We start from the raw sequence: 23,093 nt of genomic DNA, 5'->3' as shown, positions 1-23,093 counted from the left end.
AAATTTTGTTAAAATTTGATTTCTATAGAATATTTTGTCAAAATTTTATTTCTATAGAAAATTTTGTCAGTTTTTTTCCTTAGAAAATTTTCTCAAAATTGTATTTCTATAGAAAATTTTGTCAAAATTTTATTTCTATAGAAAATTTTGTCAAAATTTGATTTCTATAGAAAATTTTGTCAAAATTTTATTTCTATAGAAAATTTTGTCAAAATTTTATTTCTATAGAACATATTGTCAACATTTTATTTCTATAGAAAATTTTGTCAAAATTTTTTTACTATAGAAAATTTTGTCAAAATTTTTTTTACTATAGAAAATTTTGTCAAAATTTTATTTCTATAGAAAATGTTGTCAATTTTTTTTTCTATAAAAAATTTTGTGAAAATTTTATTTCTATAGAAAATTTTGTAAACAGTTGATTTCTATAGAAAATTATGTCAAAAATTTATTTCTATAGAAAATTTTGTCAAAATTGTATTTCTATAGAAAATTTTGTCAAAATTTTATTTCTATAGAAAATTTTCTCAAAATTTTATTTTCATAGAAAATTTTGTCAAAATTTTATTTTCATAGAAAATTTTGTCAAAATTTAATTTCTATTGAAAATTTTGTCAAAATTTAATTTCTATAGAAAATTTTGTTAAAATTTGATTTCTATAGAAAATTTTGTCAAATTTTTATTTCTATAGAAAATTTTGTCAAAATTTTATTTCTATAGAAAATTTTGTCAAAATTTTATTTCTATAGAAAAATCTGTCAAACTTTTATTTCTATAGAAACATTTGTCAAAATTTTCTTGTTAGAGAAATTTTATGAAGTAGCTCTTAGTTAGAGAAGAATATTTTCTAAATCTACCAAAACATAAAGAATTCTAGCAAAAGTATCCAATTTTTCAATATGATCTTTGAAAGAAATTTGTATGTACGATTTTTGTTATCACGTTCTGTAAAAACTGATGTTTCAAAATTGTCAAGATTTACTTTTCCAGTGTATGTATTAATATATTTTTCTTATTGTATATGTTGTTTGCATTAATTCATAATTGTTTATTAATATATTCAGCTATTAATGGTACTCACTGTGGTCCACCAAAAAATAGATCAAAATCGCGAAATTCTAATCTAACCCTCTGATTGGATTCACCCAAAAATTGATATGTACACGACATATCCTTGGGATAGGCACCCGGGTATGTAGGCGATATTAAGACGCCCGTCTTATTTATACTCAAACTGGGTGTTATTGTATAGGAACATGGTGAACCAGCTATAGGTATACCAATTTCATATTCCGCTATATATGGATGGTGAATAAATAATTGATAATATCGGTATAGAGATAGTAGATGAAGAAAGATAGATAGATAAAAAGAGAAAGAATTTTAAAAAGTTTGTTTTTTTATATAAAAAAATAAAACTAAGTAGTAAGCTATTTTTTTTTTAGAAATCTAGGGAAATTGTTTACTTACATGCATTTATAAATCTAAAAGTGCCTTCGAATAGATCGGGTGTTGTTAGATTTTTATTGGTAAAAAATGAAATTGCTATGGCACGATACATGGAAATGCGTTGTCGGGGTGGTATTGTACCACAATAACGGCCACCAAATGGTGAATTTATCAGTTCTGCTGGTTCCGATGATTGCACTTCTGAGTATATATCCATATACTCATGAACACATCTGTAATTATATTTTTAATAAATATTAAAAATGTGAAATAAAAAATTTTTTTTTTTTAATTTATAAAAAAAAAAATAATAAAAAAAACTTTGTTATAACTTTCCGCTGATGTTAGTTATATCTAAATGGGAGTTTAAACATGACTTTTAGGAAAATATATCTCCGTGGTCGTTCGATTTTGAGATTTTAACAGGTTGGCTGATAAGTCCCCGGTCTGACATATAGATGGCGTCGCTAGTATTAAATGCATATTATTATACCCTCCACCATAGGATGGGGGGTATATTAACTTTGTCATTCCGTTTGTAACACATCGAAATATTGCCCCATAAAGTATATATATTCTGGGTCGTGGTGAAATTCTGAGTCGATCTGAGCATGTCCGTCCGTCCGTCTGTTGAAATCACGCTAACTTCCGAACGAAACAAGCCACCGACTTGAAACTTGGCACAAGTAGTTGTTATTGATGTAGGTCGGATGGTATTGCAAATGGGCCATATCGGTCCACTTTTACGTATAGCCCCCATATAAACGGACCCCCAAATTTGGCTTGCGAGGCCTCTTAGAGAAGCAAATTTCATCCGATCCGGCTGAAATTTGGTACATGGTGTTAGTATATGGTCTCTAACAACCATGCCAAAATCGGTCCACATCGGTCCATAATTATATATAGCCCCCATATAAACCGATCCCCCGATTTGGCTTGCGAGGCCTCTAAGAGAAGCAACTTTCATCCGATCCGCCTGAAATTTGGTACATGGTGTTAGTATATGGTCTCTAACAACCGTGCAAAAATTGGTCCACATCGGTCCATAATTATATATAGCCCCCATATAAACCGATCTCCCGATTTGGCTTGCAAGGCCTCTAAGAGAAGCTAATTTCATCCGATCGGGCTGAAATTTGGTACATGGTGTAAGTATATGGTCTCTAACAACCATGCAGGAATTGGTTCCTATCAGCCCATAATTATATATAGCTCCCATATAAACCGATCCCCAGATTTGACCTCCGGTGCCTTTTCGAGAAGCAAAATTCATCTGATTTGCTTGAAATTTGGTACGTGGTGATCGTATATGATATTTAACAACCATGCCAAAAGTGGTCCATATCAGCCCATAATCATATCTAGCCCCATATAAACCGATCCCGAGATTTGGTTTTGGATCCTCTTGGAGGATCAAATTTCATCCGAGTGAGTTGAAATTTGGTACATTGGGTATATGGTCGTTAACAACCATGCCTAACTAGGTCCATATCGGTCTATAGTTATATATATCCCTCAGATAAATCGATTTCCAATCACACAAAAATTGGTCCATATCAAGTTCATAATTGTGTATAGCCCCCATATAAGCGACCCCCATATTTCAATTGTGGCTCTCTACGTACCGTGCAAAAGTCCATATCGATTCGTAATTATTTGTAGACTTAACTTTACATAACTTTTGTGTCTAATATATACTACGTATGGACTAACTCACAATTTAGAAAACGATGTTAAGAAGTTTTAATATACCACGGCCCAAGTAATTCGATTGTGGATGACAGTCTTTCGTAGAAGTTTCTACGCAATACATGGTGGAAGCAAAAACTTGGCTTGATAATGAGTTTCCGGACTCTGCCCCAGGGAAATCAACAATAATTGATTGGTATGCAAAATTCAAGCGTGGTGAAATGTGCACGGAGGACGGTGAACGCAGTGGACGCCCGAAAGAGGTGGTTACCGATGAAAACATCAAAAAATCCAGAAATTGATTTTGAATACCGTAAAATGAAGGTGATCGAGATAGCAGAGGCCTTAAAGATATCATCGGAACGTGTTGGTCATATCATTCATCAATATTTGGATATGCGCAAGCTCTGTGCAAAATGGGTGCCGCGCGGTGTTTGCAGCTGTTAACTCGTAATACACCCGAGTTTTTCCGTCGATATGTGGCAATGGATGAAACGTGGCTCCATCACTATACTCCTGAGTCCAATCGACAGTCGGTTGAGTGGACAGCGACCGGTGAACCGTCTCCGAAGCGTGGAAAGACTCAAAAGTCCGCTGGCAAAGTAATGGCCTCTGTTTTTTGGGATGCGCATGGAATAATTTTTATCGATTATCTTGAGAAGGGAAAAACAATCAACAGTGACTATTATATGACGTTATTGGAGCGTTTGAAGGTCGAAATCGCGGCAAAACAGCCCCATATGAAGAAGAAAAAAGTGTTGTTCCACCAAGACAACGCACCGTGGCAAAAATTCACGTTTCTCATGAAAGCATTTTTAGGTGCTTATGTGCCCTCGAATGCAAAATGCAAAATTGCCAAAAATGTTCTATAGAAATAAATTTTTGCAAAAATATTCTATAGAAATAAAAATGTGAAAAAATTTAAAGGCTTGAGAAAGTTTTCTACAAAAAAAAAATTGACAAAATTATCTATAGAAATAAAATGTTGACAAAGTCTTTTATAGAAATACAATTTTGACAAAATACTCTATAGAAATACAATTTTTACAAAATTTTCTATAGAAATAAAATTTTAACAAAATTTTCTATAGAAATAAAATTTTAACAAAATATTCTGTAGAAATAACATTTTGCCGAAATTTTCTATAGAAATAAAATTTTGACAACTTTTTCTATAGAAATAAAATTGTGACAAAATTTTCTGTAGAAATAAATTACAAAAAAAAATATAGAAATAAAATTTGAACAAAATTTTCTATAGAAATAAAATTGTGACAAAATATTCTATAGAAATACAATTTTCACAAAATGTTCTAAAAAAAATAAAATTTTGCCGAAATTTTCTATAGAAATAACATTTTGACAACCATTTCTGTAGAAATAAAAATTTAACAGAATTTTCTATAGAAATATAATTTTGACAAAATATTCTATAGAAATACAATTTTGACAAAATTTTCTATAAAAATAAAATTCTGACAAAATTTTCTATAGAAATAAAAGTTTGAAAAACATTTCTATAGAAATAAAAGTTTGCCGAAATTTTCTATAGGAATAAAATTTTGACAAAATTTTCTATAGAAATAAAATTTTGCCGAAATTTTCTATAGAAATAAAATTTTGACAACATTTTCTATAGAAATAAAGTTTTGCCGAAATTTTCTATAGAAATAAAATTGTGACAACTTTTTCTGTATTAATAAGATTTTAACAAAATTTTCTATAAATCCCATATAAAACATATCTTTCGAATAAAACAAAATTTTTATATATACTAACCACAAAAATTTGATCAAAAACTTCAAGATATTTTTGTAATTTGGTAGATTTTTGATAAAATTTTCTTCAAATTTACTAATACTGTAGATGTAAAGTGAGGTAGAGCTCCTACATGTATGAAATCTCTAGCAAAAACTTGCAATTTCTCTATCTGACTATTGTCAAATGTATTCTCTCTTTTGGTGGTTCTAAATGTGTAAACGAACTGCTTCTAGTCCAAATTTTTGAACTGAGCAAATATCGTCATTTTTGGTGCAAAAATCGGAAAATCGGCATTTGCCTTTCTGGTTGGTTCATATTTTTAGGGTACCCGACAAATTGAAAACTGTAATTTGAGCCCGATGTGCCTGAAATTTCCACAGCCGTTTAAAAAATATACTATCCTATAAAAAAATTTGTTCTTCCAAAAGGCAATGAGCTTAAATATTTATCTATCTGAAAAACGTCCGTATAACTCATGTACAAAAATTGCTTGACCGCAGGAAAAAACGAGTCTGAGCCAAATTTCTATAGATCCATTATTGGAGACTTTTCGTGATTATAATAGACAGACAGATTTTCCCAAAAAAAAAAATAAATACTTTTTGTTGGAAATTGATATTTCCATATGTTAGAACTTTAATGGTGATTTACATTCAACTTTCTGGTGGGTTCATTTTTTAGGGTACCCGACGAAATAAAAACTGACCGATGTAGCTGAAATTTCCACAGCCGTTTAAAAAATATACTATCCTATAATAAATTGCTCTTACAAAAGGCAATGGTGCTGAATACTTATCAGACCATCGTCGTCTAACTGTATGCTCAATCTAAAAAGTCTTTGCCAAATTTCGATAGCTCCATTATTTGAGGTTTTTCGGGATTACAATAGATAGACGGACGGATATATAATTATCCCAAATAAAGAATAAATATTTTTTTTGGTTGGACATTGATATTCCGATATGTTAGAACCTCAATCACCAACTTATACTCTTCGTCCTATGGCAAAAATGTTTTCTAACACATACAATCATGGTCACATTTGATTTCCAGCCAGATTAATGTTTGTTAGCCATTCTAATCTTTTATCTCTAGCACACCCCTATATTAGAATATATTGAATATAATCTGAACATCAGCAAAAAGTTATATTAAATAAATCTAAATATAAAACACCACTGCACTATAAAGAGTTTATAAAATTAAATTAAAATTCAATTTTTTTCACTTTTCACCATTGACAGCTAATTAAGTAATTGCATTTTAAAATTGCAATAAACGCATTTAATATAAACCAGCCAATCAAATTAAAAATGCTAGTGGCAAACAATGAAATGAAAAACCAGAGAGAGTGAGAGCTACTTACGATGGTAATTCACCGACGGCAGAACCGCTGCAAATATAATTGAAAATCAAAAGGAATAAAATCGTAATTAATTAAAATGTTCCCAATGGAAATGTTAATCAAGTGGAGATAAAAATAAACGAGTGATGTGTGATGGTACAAGGTTGCAATACCAATGCACACGCAACACACACACACAAACACTCATTATCATTAATTTTATTGCTGTAATTGTTGTTGTTAGTACGTACTCTGGTGGATTTCCTCTTAGATTAAATGATGTAAAAACTACTTCAACTCGTTGCCCAGGTCCTGCTAGGAAAGTGTAGAGACATTGCCGCGAATGATTCTTGTGATTGTGCAACAGTGGTGCAGAGAAGGTTCCATTTTGAGGGCCACCAATGCGTGAGACAAACGTTTGATCGCATTCTGAAATGAGAGGTCGAGGCAGAGAAAGAGAGAAAGAGAGAGGGAGAGAGAGAGAAAAAGATAAATTGGAAATAGAACCGGAAATAAAAATCACAGTCAATTTCATAATAGAAAGTATTTTTTTAAACAATGAAAAAAAATCAGTAAAAACACATATACATGTAGAAATATGCATATACACAACACACACACACTCACACAACCACACATACATACGCACAACATGAAGACAGTTTAATATAACTTAGAGAACTATCATGAAATCAAGAAGAGAACATTTATTACGATAACGGAAAACATTTCAACAGCCATTCATTCAATTGTGTTGTTGTTTTTCGAGTTTTATGATTTATTGGTCTGATGTTAAGTCTGTATTTGTTGGTTTCATAAAGCGAGAGAGAGTGAGAGCGAGTTGTTAGTGTTCCTTATAAAAGAAGCATATTGATTCCAATAGAGTACTGAGAGATGGTTTTTTATTAGATTTTGTAGGGTAGTATGGTAAATGGGTTAAATATTTTTTTTTTTCATTTCGAAACTAATTTGATAAATAAACAGATAAGTGAGATCAATATTCCACAAAATATCAACCATAGATGGTCCAAATGACATTTTTTAGTTTTTGGACTGTCAAAAAGTTGTAAACGTCAGAAACCCTTACAATATCCTCAGCTTTGATATCGAATAGGGTTTTTAATCCGAAGCCGCTTTGTAGTCGAAAGTCGGCTTTTCGACTAATTGACTTTTTATAAAAAAACTACTTTTAATTTTTGAAAATCGGAAATCGACTTTTAAGGCAATTTCAATAATTCGAATTTCGATATTTTTTATGTTTATATCAGTTCAAAAAAATTTTTTTAATACGGGATAGTTGATATGTATTGCAACCAACTTCACCTAACTATTATTTCTAAACCGGTGGTCTGACGGTAGGGTGTGCACGTGACACGAAATTGTCGTGACTCACAAAAATTTTCGTGATTCGTGCGTGAGTCACGCTCATGACAAAAGCGTGAGTGTGCGTGAGCCTGATTAACAAACCAAAATGTCGTGCATGAGTCACGAAAATAATATCTTCGTGAGTGTGCGTGAGTAACGAATTACACTCACGAAAATATTGCTGCTCACCAACATAAAACGCTTAAGAGTTAAATTCAATTACAATTTTAGTGACACCTGGGATGTTAAGAGTTTAATAACACTCTCGATTTTTATAATGCTCATGTTTTCAGACACTTCGGTAAGGTAAATTAATCATAAAATTATTCGTGAGTCACGATATTTTTCGTGAGTGACGACGTTTTCGTGCGTGAGTGTGCCTGAGTACAAATTTTCTTTATCGTGCGTGAGTGTGCGTGAGCGTGAGTAAACTATTACTCACGTACACACCTCTATCTGACAGCTCACAGATTTATTCCAGTAGCAGTTCATTTTATTGTGTACAAGGCTACAAAAGTCACTCTCGAATTTGCCATGGAATTCAAACGTGATGATAGTGATTGCTTTATATTTGGCTGGAAATCACACAGTGACTATCGTTAGAGCACTCCAGCATTTAAATATGAATACGTTTTTGTCAATTTCCTCTATATCGTAATAGTGGCATTGTTGCATAGCATTCAAAATGTGGACGAAAAAACGGTGCATCAGAAATTATCCGAAAAGTGTAAGCCAGATTTGACCTGAATATATCGCGAGAACGGATACAAAACATATTAAAGTTCCAAAAAGTTAGACTGGAAAGAACCATGGAGTTGGCTCGCTTACACGAAAGTCGTTTTCCATTTACTCTATTTGGTAACAAGCGAGTTTTTTTTTTAATTTTTTAAATTTTAGAATGAACTTTAATAAATTTTATTTGTCCCTTTTATTGGATGACTTTCGCCATTATTCCATGCCAATAATAAAACAAAATATGCTCTTTTGCGTTGAGCTCCATGCGAAACTAATAAATATGAACAAAATTACGCCCACTTCCAAAAATTTAAATTCTTTTACACACAAAAAATATTTTTTTGTCTTCAATCACGAAATTAATTGATCCAATAAATTTTTAATCGAAATGTCTTCAATCATAGAAATGATAGTATCAATTAAACAGTTAATAAGTTCGGCCAGGCCGAATCTTATGTACCCTGCACCATGTACCCTTCACTAAAGACTGTCATCCGCAATCGTATTACTTGGGTTGTGGTAATAATATATATGATTATGGACCGATATTTACCAATTTTGGCATGGTTGTTAAAGACCTTATACTAACACCACGTACCAAATTTCAACCGGATCGGATGAATTTGCTTCTCCAAAAGGCTCCGGAGGTCAAATCTGGAGACCAGTTTATATGGGGGCTATATATAATTATGAACCGATAGGGACTAATTTTTGCATGGTTTTTAGTGTCCATAGGACGAAATTTGCCATCTGGGATCGGTTTATATGGGGGCTTATATGATTATCGACCGATATGGTCCAATTTTGGCATTGTTGTTAAAGATTATATACTAACACCACGTACAAATTTCAACCGGATCGAATGAAGTTTGCTCCTCCAAGAGGCTCCGGAGGCCAAATCTGGACATTGGTTTATATGGGGGCTATATATTATTATGGACCGATGTGGATCAATTTTTGCTTGGTTATTAGAGACCAAATACTTACACCATGTACCAAATTTCAGACGGATCTGATGAAATTTGCTTATCTTAGAGGCTCCGCAAGCCAAATCTGGGGATCGGTTTATATAATTTCTATATATCTATATATAATTATATAATCTATATATAATTATATAATCTATATATAATATAATCTATATATAATTTTGAACCGATGTGGACCAATTTTTACATGGTTGTTAGAGACCATATTCTTATACCATGTACCAAATTTCATATATATATATATATATATATATATATATATATATATATATATATATATATATATATATATATATATATATATATATATATATATATATATATATATATATATATATATATATATATATATATATATATATATATATATATATATATATATATATATATATATATATATATATATATATATATATATATTTTATGGGGTCTTAGATCAATATTTCGATGTGTTACAAACGGAATGACAAAGTTAATATACCCACATCCTAAGGTGGAGGGTATAATTAATTGATCAAATTAAAAAATTAATTAATACTATTAATTTTTGTGAATGATTGTTGTTTAAATTTAAAAAAATTTGTTGAATCAATAAAATGTTTAATTTAATATTTTTTAAAACTCAATTAACATAAGACTAATTGAAAAATTTTCGTGATTTTTTTTCTGTGTATATGCACCTCTATTTTTGGAATTGATATTATATTTGAATATTATATTAATTAAAAAATTTATTGTTTTAATCAATGCTTTAATGAAAACCAATTTCAATTATTTAAATTAATTGAATCAATTAATTTTTTTATTTGACGTTGGTGATTGGTGTCATCATTTCCGTGATAAAATTAATTAATTAATTGTGACTGAAGTCAAAATATATATTTTTCTAGTGTTTTAAAATTCTTTAGCAAAATAATAATAACCATAAACTAAACAACATTAAACAAATTTTTTATAACACATTTATCATACTACTCGGTTTGTGCATGTTTAACAAAACATTTGGTGCAACTCAAATAAAACAAAATCACAAAATTTATAGAACTTAAAAATTTTTGTTTTGTTTGTTTTTTTTTTCTTCACACTACAGTTAGTTGGTTCATCAATAAATATCCAAACATTTTGTTAGTAATCCAATCAAAAAATTCGATCAATCTAGATAGACAGTAAACCAAATTGAAGGACCTACTTGGTGTTTTTAACGTAGGTCTCGGCAGCGAATCCAAGTAAGCCACTACCGCTAGCCGTGATTGTGTCAACGCCTGTACACGGGGTTCGCCCCTTATATCAGAAGAAGCCGAATTGGACTCCACTGCCGAGTTTAGTTTTTGTTTTTATATTTTTGTTTTTCATTCAATATTTTGTTTCAATTTTATGAAGAGATGAAGTAGTAGTAGTTGTTGTAGTAGTAGTAGTAGTGGTGGTGATGGTAGAAGAAGTAGAATTTCATAAATGTGCCACATTATTTATTTTTATATGATGAAAAAGGAGGAGTAGACAAATTTCCAAAAAAGAGGGAAGAAAGAAAAAAGAAATATTTTGCTTAAATTTTTATTGTTTTTTTGTTTTTTTTGCTTTTGGAAGAGAAATATGTTCGTATACATATGATAGTAATTAATAAAGTTTCAATTAAATATTAATTTTCTGTTTATTTTTCGTTTTATTTCTTCTTTTTGTGCACTTGTGTATTGTTGTGGACATGCAAACAAATATACAAGGTGCGGATACGGAAAACGGAAACTTGTGTCTCCTATGTGCGGGTATGTGTGTGTGGCTTTGTATATGCGTGCGTAATATTATTATGGAAGAAGAAGTGTTGTAATCATGTTATTATCATCATCACAGTCATACAATGAATGTGCATGTGTATATATATGCGAGTGTGGTGTTGTATATATGGTATATAATATAATATTTCAATGTATATATCACTTAATAATGAACTGATATGTTCGGCTTTAATAATTATGTGAATATGTGGGTGTGGATGAATTTTATTCTTGTTTGTGGTTTTCAATTTATGTGTCCACCCGAAACTTAATTGTACTAAACCACAAATAATGTATAAACAATTATAAATTATGTATTTCAATATAATTGATTATATAGCCGATTAAATTGATAAATATTTTATTTAATATTTTGATAGTTTTTATATAATTTACAATGCTATTATTGATCCATTGACATAATTGTGGGTGTCAAAAATATCTGTGGACATTGTGCATTGAAAAAATATTGACAACTCAAAAAAAAAGGGGCGCTAATGTCAGCTGAACTTTAATTATACCCACCACCCACAATGGACTATATCGGTCCAGATTTTGATATAGTCCCAATATAAACCGATCTCCCAATTTTACTTCTTGGGCTTATAGAAACCGTAGTTTTTATCCAATTTGGCTGAAATTGGAAATCCAAAGGTAATTAAGAACCGTAAAGAGGTGTGCCACAAATGGTGAGTATCAGTAGAGTAGAGAGTCTATAGAAATAAAATTTTGACAACATTTTCTATAGAAATAAAATTTTGACTAAATTTTCTATAGAAAAGTAAAATTTTGACAAAATTTTCTATTGAAATAAAATTCTGACAACATTTTCTATAAAAAAAAATTGATAACATTTTCTATAGAAATAAAATTTTGACAAAATTTTCTATAGAAATAAAATTTTGACAACATTTTCTATAGAAATAAAATTTTGACGAAATTTTCTATAGAACAATAAAATTTTGACAACATTTTCTATAGAAATAAAATTTTGACAAAATTTTCTATAAAAATAAAATTTTGACAAATGTTCTATAGAAATAAAATGTTGCCAACATTTTCTATAGAAATAAAATTTTGACAAAATTTTCTATATAGAAATAACATCTTGACAAAATTTTCTATAGAAATGAAATTTTGACAAAATTTTCTATAGAAATAAAATTTTGACAACATTTTCTATAGACATACAATTTTGACAAAAAGTTCTATAGAAATAACATTTCTATACAAATAAAATTTTGACAAAATTTTCTATAGAAAAAAAATTTTTACAAAATTTTCTATAGAAATAAAATGTTGACAAAATTTTCTATAGAAATAAAATTTTGAGAAAATTTTCTGTAGAAATTAAATTTTGAGAACATTTTCTGTAGAAATTAAATTTTTATACAATTTTCTAAAAAAAAATGTCAAAATTTTCTAAAAAAAAAATTCTATACATCTAAAATTTTCTATAGATAAAAATTTTTCTGTAGAAATAAAATTTTGAGAAAATTTTTGTAGAAATAACATTTTGACAATATTTTCTATAGAAATAACATTTTGACAAAATGTTCTATAGAAATAAAATTTTGAGAAAATTTTCTGTAGAAATTAAATTGTTACACAATTTTCTAAAAAAAAAATTGTCAAAATTTGCTATAGAAATAAAATTTTGACATAATTTTCTATACATCTAAAGTTTTCTATAGATAAAAAATTTTCTGTAGAAATAAAATTTTGAGAACATTTTTGTAGAAATAAAATTTTGACATAATTTTCTATAGAAATAAAATTTTGACAAAATTTTCTATAGAAATAAACTTTTGACAAAATTTTCTATAGAAAAAAAATTGAGAAAATTTTCTATAGAAATAAATTTTTTGTTAAAGTTGTTTTGTTGTTTTTTTTTTTTTTGTAGAAATAAAACATTGACAAAATTTTCTATAGAAGTAAAATTTTGACAAAATTTTCTATAGAAATAAAATTTTGACTACATTTCTATAGAAATAAAAATTAGACAAAATTTTCTATAGAAATAAAATATTGACAAAATTTTCTATAGAAATAAAATTTTGACAAAATGTTCTATAGAAATAAAATTAAGTCAAAATTTTCTATAGAAATAAAATATTGACAAAATTTTCAATAGAATTAAAATTTTGATAAAATGTTTTATAGATATAAAATTAAGTCAAAATTTTCTATAGAAATAAAATTTTTCCAAAATTTCCATAGAAATAAAATTTTGTCAAAATTTTCTTTAAAAATAAAATTTTGACAAAATTTTCTATAGAAATAAAATTTTGACAAAATTTTCTATAGAAATAAAACTTTGACAACATTTTCTATAGAAATAAAATTTCGACAAAATTTTCTATATAGAAATAACATTTTGACAAAATTTTCTATAGAGATGAAATTTTGACAAAATTTTCTATAGAAATAAAATTTTGTTAATATTTTCTATAGAAATAAAATTTTGACAAAATTTTCTATAGAAATAAAATTTTGACAAAATTTTCTATGGAAATAAAATTTTGACAAAATTTTCTATAGAAAAACAATTAAAAAAAAATCTATAGAAATAACATTTTGACACAATTTTCTAAAGAAATAAAATATTGACAAAATTTTATATGGAAGTAAAATGTTGACAAAATGTTCTATAGAAATAAAATTTAGTCAAAACTTTCTATAGAAATAAAATTTTGACTAAATTTTCTATAGAAATAAAATTTTGACAAAATTGTCTATAGACATAAAATTTTGATGAAATGTCCTATGTAGAAATAAAATTTTGACAAAATTTTTATAGATATAAAATTTTGACAAAATTTTCTATAGAAATAAAATTTTGACAAAATTTTCTATAGAAATAAAATTGTGACAAAATTTTCTATAGAAATAAAACTTCGAAACAATTTCCTATAGAATAAAATTTTGACAAAATTTTCTGTAGAAATAAAATTTTGATGAAATTTTCTATATAGAAATAAAATTTTGACAAAAATTTCTGTAGGCTAAACTTTATTGACATAAAGTCAATTTATTTTTCATTTTTAAATTTCCCATTCAAAAACACTTTTAATATTTTCTTATCGAGAACAAAAACTCTCATTGTGATAAATGTCATGGCTAATTTAGTTTCTATTTTATGGACGATAACATTGCATGCGAAATCCTTTCAAATGTCAGTTGTGGCTTTGCAATTTTCGATTGCCAAAAAGATAATTGAATAACATTTTCATTTTTCATTTTAGCTCATTTCCTCGATATTGCTCATGAACATTTCATTCAATGTTCATTCGTTTAGAAATTAACACCTGCCTGTCTGATTGCTAGCAAGCTTACCTGACATCCTAAAAATGAAATTGGCAACAAACTCAAACAAAAATTCCTAGCAACATTAGTAAATGTAGCAAAATAAGTTTTGTGTTAACGCTTAACCTAGATTTTTGTGTAAAAGGAATACTCGTGAAGAGGTAACATCCACCTACATCCGACATCGGCAGGACGATGTAGGGGTTGGTAAAGTGGAAATGACCCAACATTGAATAAACATTGCATTACAATAACATCACAACAACCATGCTCTATCGTTTATCATTTAGGAGGTGTTTGCAACATGAACTTGCCAATGCCATTAACGGTAAATGCTTTGGATGCCGGGGATGCTTTGGATGGTGGCGGCATCAGTTGAAAATGTCAATTGCTGCTGTTGCAAGATAAATAAGTAAACACATATAGACAAGCATAGTGATATACATACACTATTGAAGGATACCAGGTACATATGCAAATGTATTGGGCCGGGTAGTCGAGAAAAATATTTTCGTATATCCAATCAAACTATAACACTCTTCTTCTTGTTTATAATGAATTCTTATTTATAATGAATTTTTTTTGAACCATTTAGGCATTATTTTATTAGTGGACATTTGTTGTGGTAAAATATGTAAAATTTAGCATCAATATAAAGATAGGCAGTTTTTCATTGTGGCCAGTTTTATCTTTACAGACTTTTTAGGTATGGTCCGCATTTCCACACTTGCCCCGTTGTACCTTTATTTTAGACTAAGATTTAGATAAGATTGAAAAATGCTTGCTAATTAGAAAAATGCATTCCATGGTGCATTTTTTGTATGTAAATGCTATGACTTTCTGAATTAGTAATTTTGTATCCCACTGTGCGTTGATTGTTTACTAACGCCCACTTGTCTCAATTCGCTATTCACAACTGCTGCTGCTATATTGGCAGCTGGAATAGGATCATTAGCCACTGGAGAATGAAAGTGTGAGCATAGATTTTGCAATCATGTGGCATTCATATTAGAGCAAATTTCACATAAATTCATTTTTATGGCTAAGCTGTAATGTGGACACATGTATGCCACTTGATACCTATCTACTGAACTATAAGAATGACATTAAAACTGTTTTATGGACACATTTGTGGATGCGAAAAAAATACATATGAAATATGTAACTTAAATTATGGCATTGCGAAAGAAGAATCTAATTTAGATAAATGGAAACAAAACGATAATGCTTTAAATATAGAAAATCTCGCAAAGTTATTGGAAAATAAGACAAAAATGATTACAAGTTTTTCCATAGTAATATTTTTTTTATTACACATTTTTTTTGCTAGTTCACTATTGAAATGAAAATCGGAAACATTTTCTAAAGAAATGAAATTTTGACAAAATTTTTATATGGAAATAAAAATTGGCTAAAATTTCGCATAGAACTGAAATTTTGACAAGAACAATTATAGAAATGAAATTTTGAACAAATTTCATATAGAAATGAAAATTGTGAAAAATTTTACTACTGAAAGAAATTTTTGCAAACATTTCCTATAGAAATGAAATTTCGGAAAAAATCACATAGAAATGAAATTTCGGAGAAAAAAATCACATAGAAAGGAAATTTTGTAAAATGTTCATTTGTAAATTAAATTCTCCAAAAATTTCCTATATAAATGAAATTTTGAAAAAATTTCCTATATAAATGAAAGTTTGCAAAAATTTTCTATAGAAATGAAATTTTGCAAAAAAATTGACATATAAATGAAAAATTTTGCAAAATATTTTCTTATAAAAATGTAATTTAGAAAATGGTCCTATAGAAATGAAATGTTGACAAAATTTCCTATAGAAATGAAATTTTACAATAAAATTTTGAAAACAAAAATCCATAGAAATGAAATTTGACATCATTAACCCTCTAATGCCCCAATTTTTTTGCAAGCTGATTACATTTTCAATGTTAACGACACAAAAGCAAGAGAACTAAGCAAGAAAAACATTTATACCGTAAAACTCAGCATATGCTGCAAAGCCTCTTGAATAGTTTCAAATAATTTTTCTTTTTATTTTGCCCATTTTTGTTGTCTTAAGGTGTGTTTTACTAAAAGCTTCCTTATTAAATGAAGCCCGCTTTTGGGCCTTAGAGGGTTAACTACAGAAATTAAATTTTAACAAAAATTTCTATAGAAACGAAATTTTGCAAAATTTTCTATAGAAATTAAAATTTGACAAAATTTTCTATAGAAATAAAATTTTTACAAAATATTCTATAAAAATAAAATTTTAACAAAATTTTCTATAGAAATAAAATTTTTACAAAATATTCTATAAAAATAAAATTTTTACAATATTTTCTATAGAAATAAAGTTCTAACAAAATTTTCTATAGAAATAACATTTTGACAAAATTTTTTTATAGAAATAAAATTTTGACAAAATTGTCTATAAAAATTTAATTTCGACTTTTTTGTATAGAAATAAAATGTTGACAAAATTTTCTATAGAAATAAAATGTTTACAAAATTTTCTATAGAAATAAACTTTTGACAAAATTTTCTATAGAAATAAAATCTTGACAAAATTTTCTATAAAAATAAAATTTTTACAAAATTTGCTATAGATATAAAATTTTGACAATATTTTCCATAGATATAAAATTTTGACAAAATTTTCTATAGAAATAAAATTTTGACAAAATTTTCGATAGAAATAAAGTTTTGACAAAATTTTCGATAGAAATAAAATTTTGGCAAAATTTTCTATAGAAATAAAATGTGGAAAAGATTTTCTATAGAAATAAAATTTTGACAAAATTTTCTATAGAAATAAAATTTTGAAAAAATTACATAGAAATGAGATTTAGAAAAAATTACATTTCTATGTAAAACATTTTGTTATAGCAATTTAATTTTGGAAAATTTTCATTTAGAAATGAACTGTTGACAAAATTTCCTATAGAAAAGAAGTTTTACAATAAAATTTTGAAAAAAAAAATCAATAGAAATTAAATTTTGACAAAAATTTCTATAGAAGGGAAATTTTGCAAAAGTTTCTATAAAAGCGAAATTTTGCAAAATTTTGCAAAAGTTTCAAAATTTTATATAGAAATGAAATTTTGGGGAAAAAAATCCTATGGCAATTAAATTTTAAAAGAATTTCCTAAAGAAATTATATTTTGACAAATTTCTTATCGAAATGAAAAAGTTGACAAAATTCTTATAGAATTGAAATTTTGCAAAAACATCCTATAGAAATTAAATTTCGGAAAAAGTTCACATATAAGGGACATTTTGACAAAATTGCGTAAAGAAATGAAATAAATGACAAAATTCTTATAGAAACGAAATTTTAAAAAAAATTTCCTATAGAAATAAATTTTAGCAAAAATTTTCTATAGAAACAAAAATTTCCTATAGAATTGATATTCTGCAAAAATGCCCTATAGAAAGGAAATTTTGAAAACATTTTCCATAGAAATTAAATTTTGCAACAATTTCCTATAGAAATGAAATTTTGCAATCATTTTCTATAGAAATAAATTTGTGCAAAAATTTCCCATAGAAATGAAATTTTGCAAAAAATTGCTTTAGAAATGAAACATTTGATAGCATTGTCTATAGAAATGAAAAAGTTGACCAAAATTCACATAGAGATGAAAAGTTGACACAATGTATTTTAGAAGTGTAATGTTGACAAAATGTTTTATAGAAATTAAATTTTGCAAAAATGTCCTATAGAAATAAATTTTTTTTCCAATTGATAATTGTTGATAAAAACGAGCTCCAGGTCTGTATATTTAAATATACAGACCTCGAGCTCGTTTTTATCAACAATTATCAATTGGAAAAGTATATATACAGGTCGAATATAATAAAAACATCCATAATATAAGAAATAAAATTTTGCAAAAATTTCCTATAGAAATGAAACTCTGCAAAAATGTCCTATAAAATTGAAATTTGAAACAATTTCCTATAGAAATTAAATTTTGTAAAAATTTCATATAGAAATGAAATTTTGGAAAATTTGCATATATAAATGAAATTTTGGAAAATGTTCATATAGGAATGAAATTTTGACAAAATTTCATATATAGATAAAATTTCGAAAAAAAAAATCACATAGAAATTAAATTTCGGAGAACAAAATACACCTTGAAAGGAAATTTCATTTAGAAATGAAATTCTCCAAAAAAAAAATCTATATAAATGAAAACATGCAAACATTTTTCTATAGAAATGAAATTTTGGAAAAAAATTACATAGAAATGAAATTTTGAAAAGAATTACATAGAAATGAAATTTTGAAAAAATTGACATTTCTATGTAAAACATTTTCTTATAGAAATTTAATTTTAAAAAACGTTCATATAGAAATGAACTGTTGAAAAAATTTCCTATAGAAATGAAGTTTTACGATAAAATTTTGAAAAAAAAAAAAAATCAATAGAAATTAAATTTTGACAAAAATTTCTATAGAAGCGAAATTTTGCAAAAGTTTCTATAGAAATTAAATTTTGCACAAATTCCATATAGAAATGAATATTTTGAAAAATTTTACTACAGAAAGGAAATTTTGCAAAAATTTCCTAAAGAATTGCAATTTTGACAAAATTTTCTATAGAAATGAAATTTTGACAAAATTTCGTATAGAAATGAAATTTTGACAAAATTTTCTATAGAAATGAAATTTTGACAAAATTTTCGATAGAAATGAAATTTTAACAATATTTCCTATAGAAATGAAATTTTAACAATATTTCCTATAGAAATGGAATTTTGACAAAATTTCGTATAGAAATGAAATTTTGACAAAATTTCGTATAGAAATTAAATTTTGACAAAATTTCCTATAGGAATGAAATTTTGACCAAATTTCCTAAAGAAATGAAATTTTGACAAAATTTCCTATAGAAATGAAATTTTGACAAAATTTCCTATAGAAATGAAATTTTGACAAAATTTCCTAAAGAAATGAAATTTTGACAAAATTTCCTATAGAAATGAAATTTTGACAAAATTTCCTATAGAAATGAAATTTTGACAAAATTTCGTATAGAAATTAAATTTTGACAAAATTTCCTATAGAAATGAAATTTTGACAAAATTTCCTATAGAAATGAAATTTTGACAAAATTTCCTAAAGAAATGAAATTTTGACAAAATTTCCTATAGAAATGAAATTTTGACAAAATTTCCTATAGAAATGAAATTTTGATAAAATTTCCTATAGAAATGCAATTTTGATAAAATTGCCTATAGAAATGAAATTTTGACAAAATTTCCTATAGAAATGAAATTTAGGAAAAAAGATCTATAATTTTGCAAAAATATTTGTGGTTTTGATCTCAGCTTTAAAATCATTGCGTTAGTCAACTACAAGAGTAACTTAACTAACACAGGAAAAGAATGTTTGTCAAATTTATTTGGCCAAATCCCTATAGACTGCAAGTTGGTTGGATCGACGCACGTTTCGGAATTACCACATTCCTCATCAGCATCCTCTACTTGCAGCAAAACTATCAAACAATTATCAAAATATAGTCGGTTAGTTCACTAAACTCAAATTGAACCACACTCGAACCTTTCGAAAAAATGTTTATGATAGTTGGTCTTTGCCAAAATAAATCTTTGTAGAAACATCTCTCTTTTCCTTTCTTTTGCCAAATTTTGCAAAAATTTCCTATAGAAATGACATTTAGACAAAATTTCCTATAGAAATGAAATTGTGCAAAAATTTCCTAGAGAAATTAAATTTCGACAAAATTTGCTATAAAAATGAAATTTCGGAAAAAAATCCCAATCTTGGAAAAAATTCACATAAAAATAAAATTGTGCCAAATTCCCCTATAGAGATGAATAAGTTGACAAAATTCTTATAAAAATGAAATTTTGCAAAAATTTTCTATAGAAATAAAATTTTGCAAAAATTTCCTAAAGAAATGCAATTTTGACAAAATTTTCTATAGAAATTAAATTCTGACAAAATTTCTTATAGACAGGAGATTTTTTAAAAATTTCCTAAAGGGTGATACGGTCAAAATTTGGTCAAGGGAAAACGCGTGTAAATCAGTGAAATCGTTTATTTAAAAAATCAAATTAAATTTCTTTTTCAAGTTCAATACAGGAAAAATATTCAGTTAGGCTTTCGCTTTTCCAAATCCGAATTGCAGGGCCTCACGCTTGACACCTGCCATCAAATCTTCTTCTTCGCCGCAGAAAGCCAGTTTGCATTGAACTGCTGCTCGTCCTTAGCAGTTTTTTTGGTCTTCTTTAGGTTCCGCTTGACAATAGCCCAGTATTTCTCAATTGGGCGGAGCTCTGGCGTGTTGGGAGGGTTCTTGTCCTTGGGAACCACCTGCACGTTGTTGGCGGCGTATCACTCCATGGCCTTTTTACCGTAATGGCAAGATGCCAAATCCGGCCAAAACAGTACGGAATAACCGTGTTTCTTCAGGAAAGGCAGCAGACGTTTATTCAAACACGCTTTCACGTACATTTCTTGGTTGACAGTCCCGGAAGCTATGAAAATGCTGCTTTTCAAGCCACAGGTACAGATGGCTTGCCAAACCAGATATTTCTTTGCGAACTTTGACAGTTTTATGTGCTTGAAAATATCTGCTACCTTTCCCCTTCCTTTTGCCGTATAAAACTCCTGTCCCGGAAGCTGCTTGTAGTCGGCTTTGACGTAGGTTTCGTCGTCCGTTACCACGCAGTCAAACTTCGTCAGCATCGTCGTGTACAGCCTCCGGGATCGCGCTTTGGCCGTCGTATTTTGTTTATCATCGCGATTTGGAGTCACTACCTTCTTGTAAGTCGATAGTCCGGCTTGTTTTTGGCTCGATGCACCGTTGTAGACGATACACCCAGCTTATTTGCGGCATCTCGGAGAGAGAGGTTAAGGTTTCGCTTGAAACTACCGGCAACTCTCTTTGTCGTCTCAGCGGCTTCCGGTTTTCGATTTCCCCCCGATCCAGACTTCCTGGCTGTCGACAAACGTTCCCCAAACACTTTAATTACATTTGTAACGGTTGATTTGGCAACTTTTAGCGATTTTGCCAGCTTTGCGTGCGAGTATTTCTCGGATTTTCGCGATGCGCGAGCAAAATTTTGATACGCTGCTCTTCTTGCTTGGACGGCATTTTGACAACTGAATGAGGGGTGTTCAGGTTTTTTAAATGCAAAATTGAAAGAAATACGTCAAGTTTATATTGACCAAATTTTGACCGCATCACCCTTTATCGAAATGAAATTTCGGAAAAATGTTCCCATGGAAATTAAGTTGTGGAAACAATTCACATATAAATAAAATTTTGAAATCCTCTATAGAGTTGAAAAAGTTGACAAAATTCTTATAGAAATGAAATTTTACAAAATTTTCCTATAGAAATTAAATTTTACAAAAATTTTCTATGGAAATACAATTTTGCAAAAATTTCATATAGAAATGAAAAATTTGACAAAAATTCTTATAGAAATGAAATTAAGACGAAATATTTCATAATTTTCTTTAAAAAATATTTTTTTTTGTTATTTTGAGATTTTGTTTCAAACTAAATTCCAAAATTCATTATCACAACTAAAACACAGATTTGGTGTAACCATTACCCAAGCGAATCGCCTAACGTAAGATGAGAATCTGACACCAATTAGTAACTGCAAATTGTTGTAGTCTCTGCAATTTCTCGGATATCCCAAAGAAAGCTATGAAAAAATCAAATACAAAACAAAAAAGCATCGTTATCCGTCAACGATGTATACACTCCGATGTTACCATAAAACCTAATAAAAACCACCCATCAAAATTGATGGTGATGATGGTAAAGTTGGCTGAGGATGACAACTAAAGTGTGTTAACAAAATGGGAAGAAACTTTTTTATGGACGGTAAAAATGTGATAGCAAACTGCGCTATGCAGTGTAGACCAGCGGGAGAAATAAACGTATTTCACGGAACATTAAACTAAAGTACCTGGGATTGTATGACGACTACCGCCATTTTGCTTGGTTTTATTTACATTTGCTTACAAAAAAAAAAACCAACAACAGCCATAGGTAGGGCTGTTGTTGGTTTTTTTTTTTTTGTTTTATAAAAACAGCATCACTCATGTATAGACAGTGTTTTAAATGTGGTCAGATTAACAGAGAAGGGGGTACAAAAGGTAAAAAAGCCAACACAACTAATCTATTAAAATTTTTTTTTGAAAAGTCTACGTTGATATGAAAGGTTGCGGTTATGCAAATCTTTTTATTGTAACTCCAAGAATCTAGGCAAAAAAAAATATGTTTGGCTGGAAAACCACAAGTGGATATCGTTAGCCTTTAAATTTGAAAATTTTTTTTCGTGCTCTTACCGCATCAAAAAACTGGATGAAAAAACGATAACAACACCAGAAAAGATGAAGATCACATTTGAAGATCACAGTGGTAGAAAACTTGATATCGCGGGAATTGAAGTATGTTGGAAAATAGCATGGACTAAAGCCCATTGATCCTCACCGATGTACATAAAAGTTAGCCTGGAAAAAGTGTCCAAATACCAGATTTGGTTTTTTCCGTTGAGAAGCCATTCCACATTGAGCTGACTCAGCTGATTAGCAGAAAATTAACAGCTTCTATTGGTTACCAGAACTCAAAAGGCGCCGAAGTATCTGCCATCGCGATGGTAATAGTGTGGGCCGACGTAATAGCTGCTG

At 28.4% G+C, this 23,093-nt stretch overlaps 1 protein-coding gene across 9 annotated transcripts in view; it reads right to left on the bottom strand.

The window, feature by feature from the left end:
* The window catches only part of LOC142222327 (CUB and sushi domain-containing protein 3), an 839,952-nt gene that overhangs the window by 159,833 nt on the left and 657,026 nt on the right, over positions 1 to 23,093 (bottom strand). For 8 of the 9 annotated variants that reach the window (XR_012718306.1, XR_012718304.1, XR_012718305.1 and 5 more), the window contains exons 6-10: positions 10,524 to 10,646; positions 6,497 to 6,674; positions 6,267 to 6,293; positions 1,472 to 1,683; positions 1,083 to 1,296 (exon numbers count right to left, since the gene is read on the bottom strand). Coding sequence is in view for 6 of the 9 variants with exons in the window: in XM_075292417.1 (XP_075148532.1) it covers positions 1,083 to 1,296; positions 1,472 to 1,683; positions 6,267 to 6,293; positions 6,497 to 6,674; positions 10,524 to 10,646 (754 nt within the window). In the remaining 3 variants the exon portion in view is untranslated. The remainder of the gene's footprint in view (positions 1 to 1,082; positions 1,297 to 1,471; positions 1,684 to 6,266; positions 6,294 to 6,496; positions 6,675 to 10,523; positions 10,647 to 23,093) is intronic. The other variant, XM_075292415.1, reaches the window with a different exon arrangement.

The sequence above is a fragment of the Haematobia irritans genome, chromosome 1, assembly GCF_050003625.1.
Source record: "Haematobia irritans isolate KBUSLIRL chromosome 1, ASM5000362v1, whole genome shotgun sequence".
NCBI lineage: Eukaryota > Metazoa > Arthropoda > Insecta > Diptera > Muscidae > Haematobia > Haematobia irritans.
The sequence above is the reverse complement of the archived record's forward strand: the minus strand, read 5'-3'. Positions and strand labels throughout refer to the sequence as shown.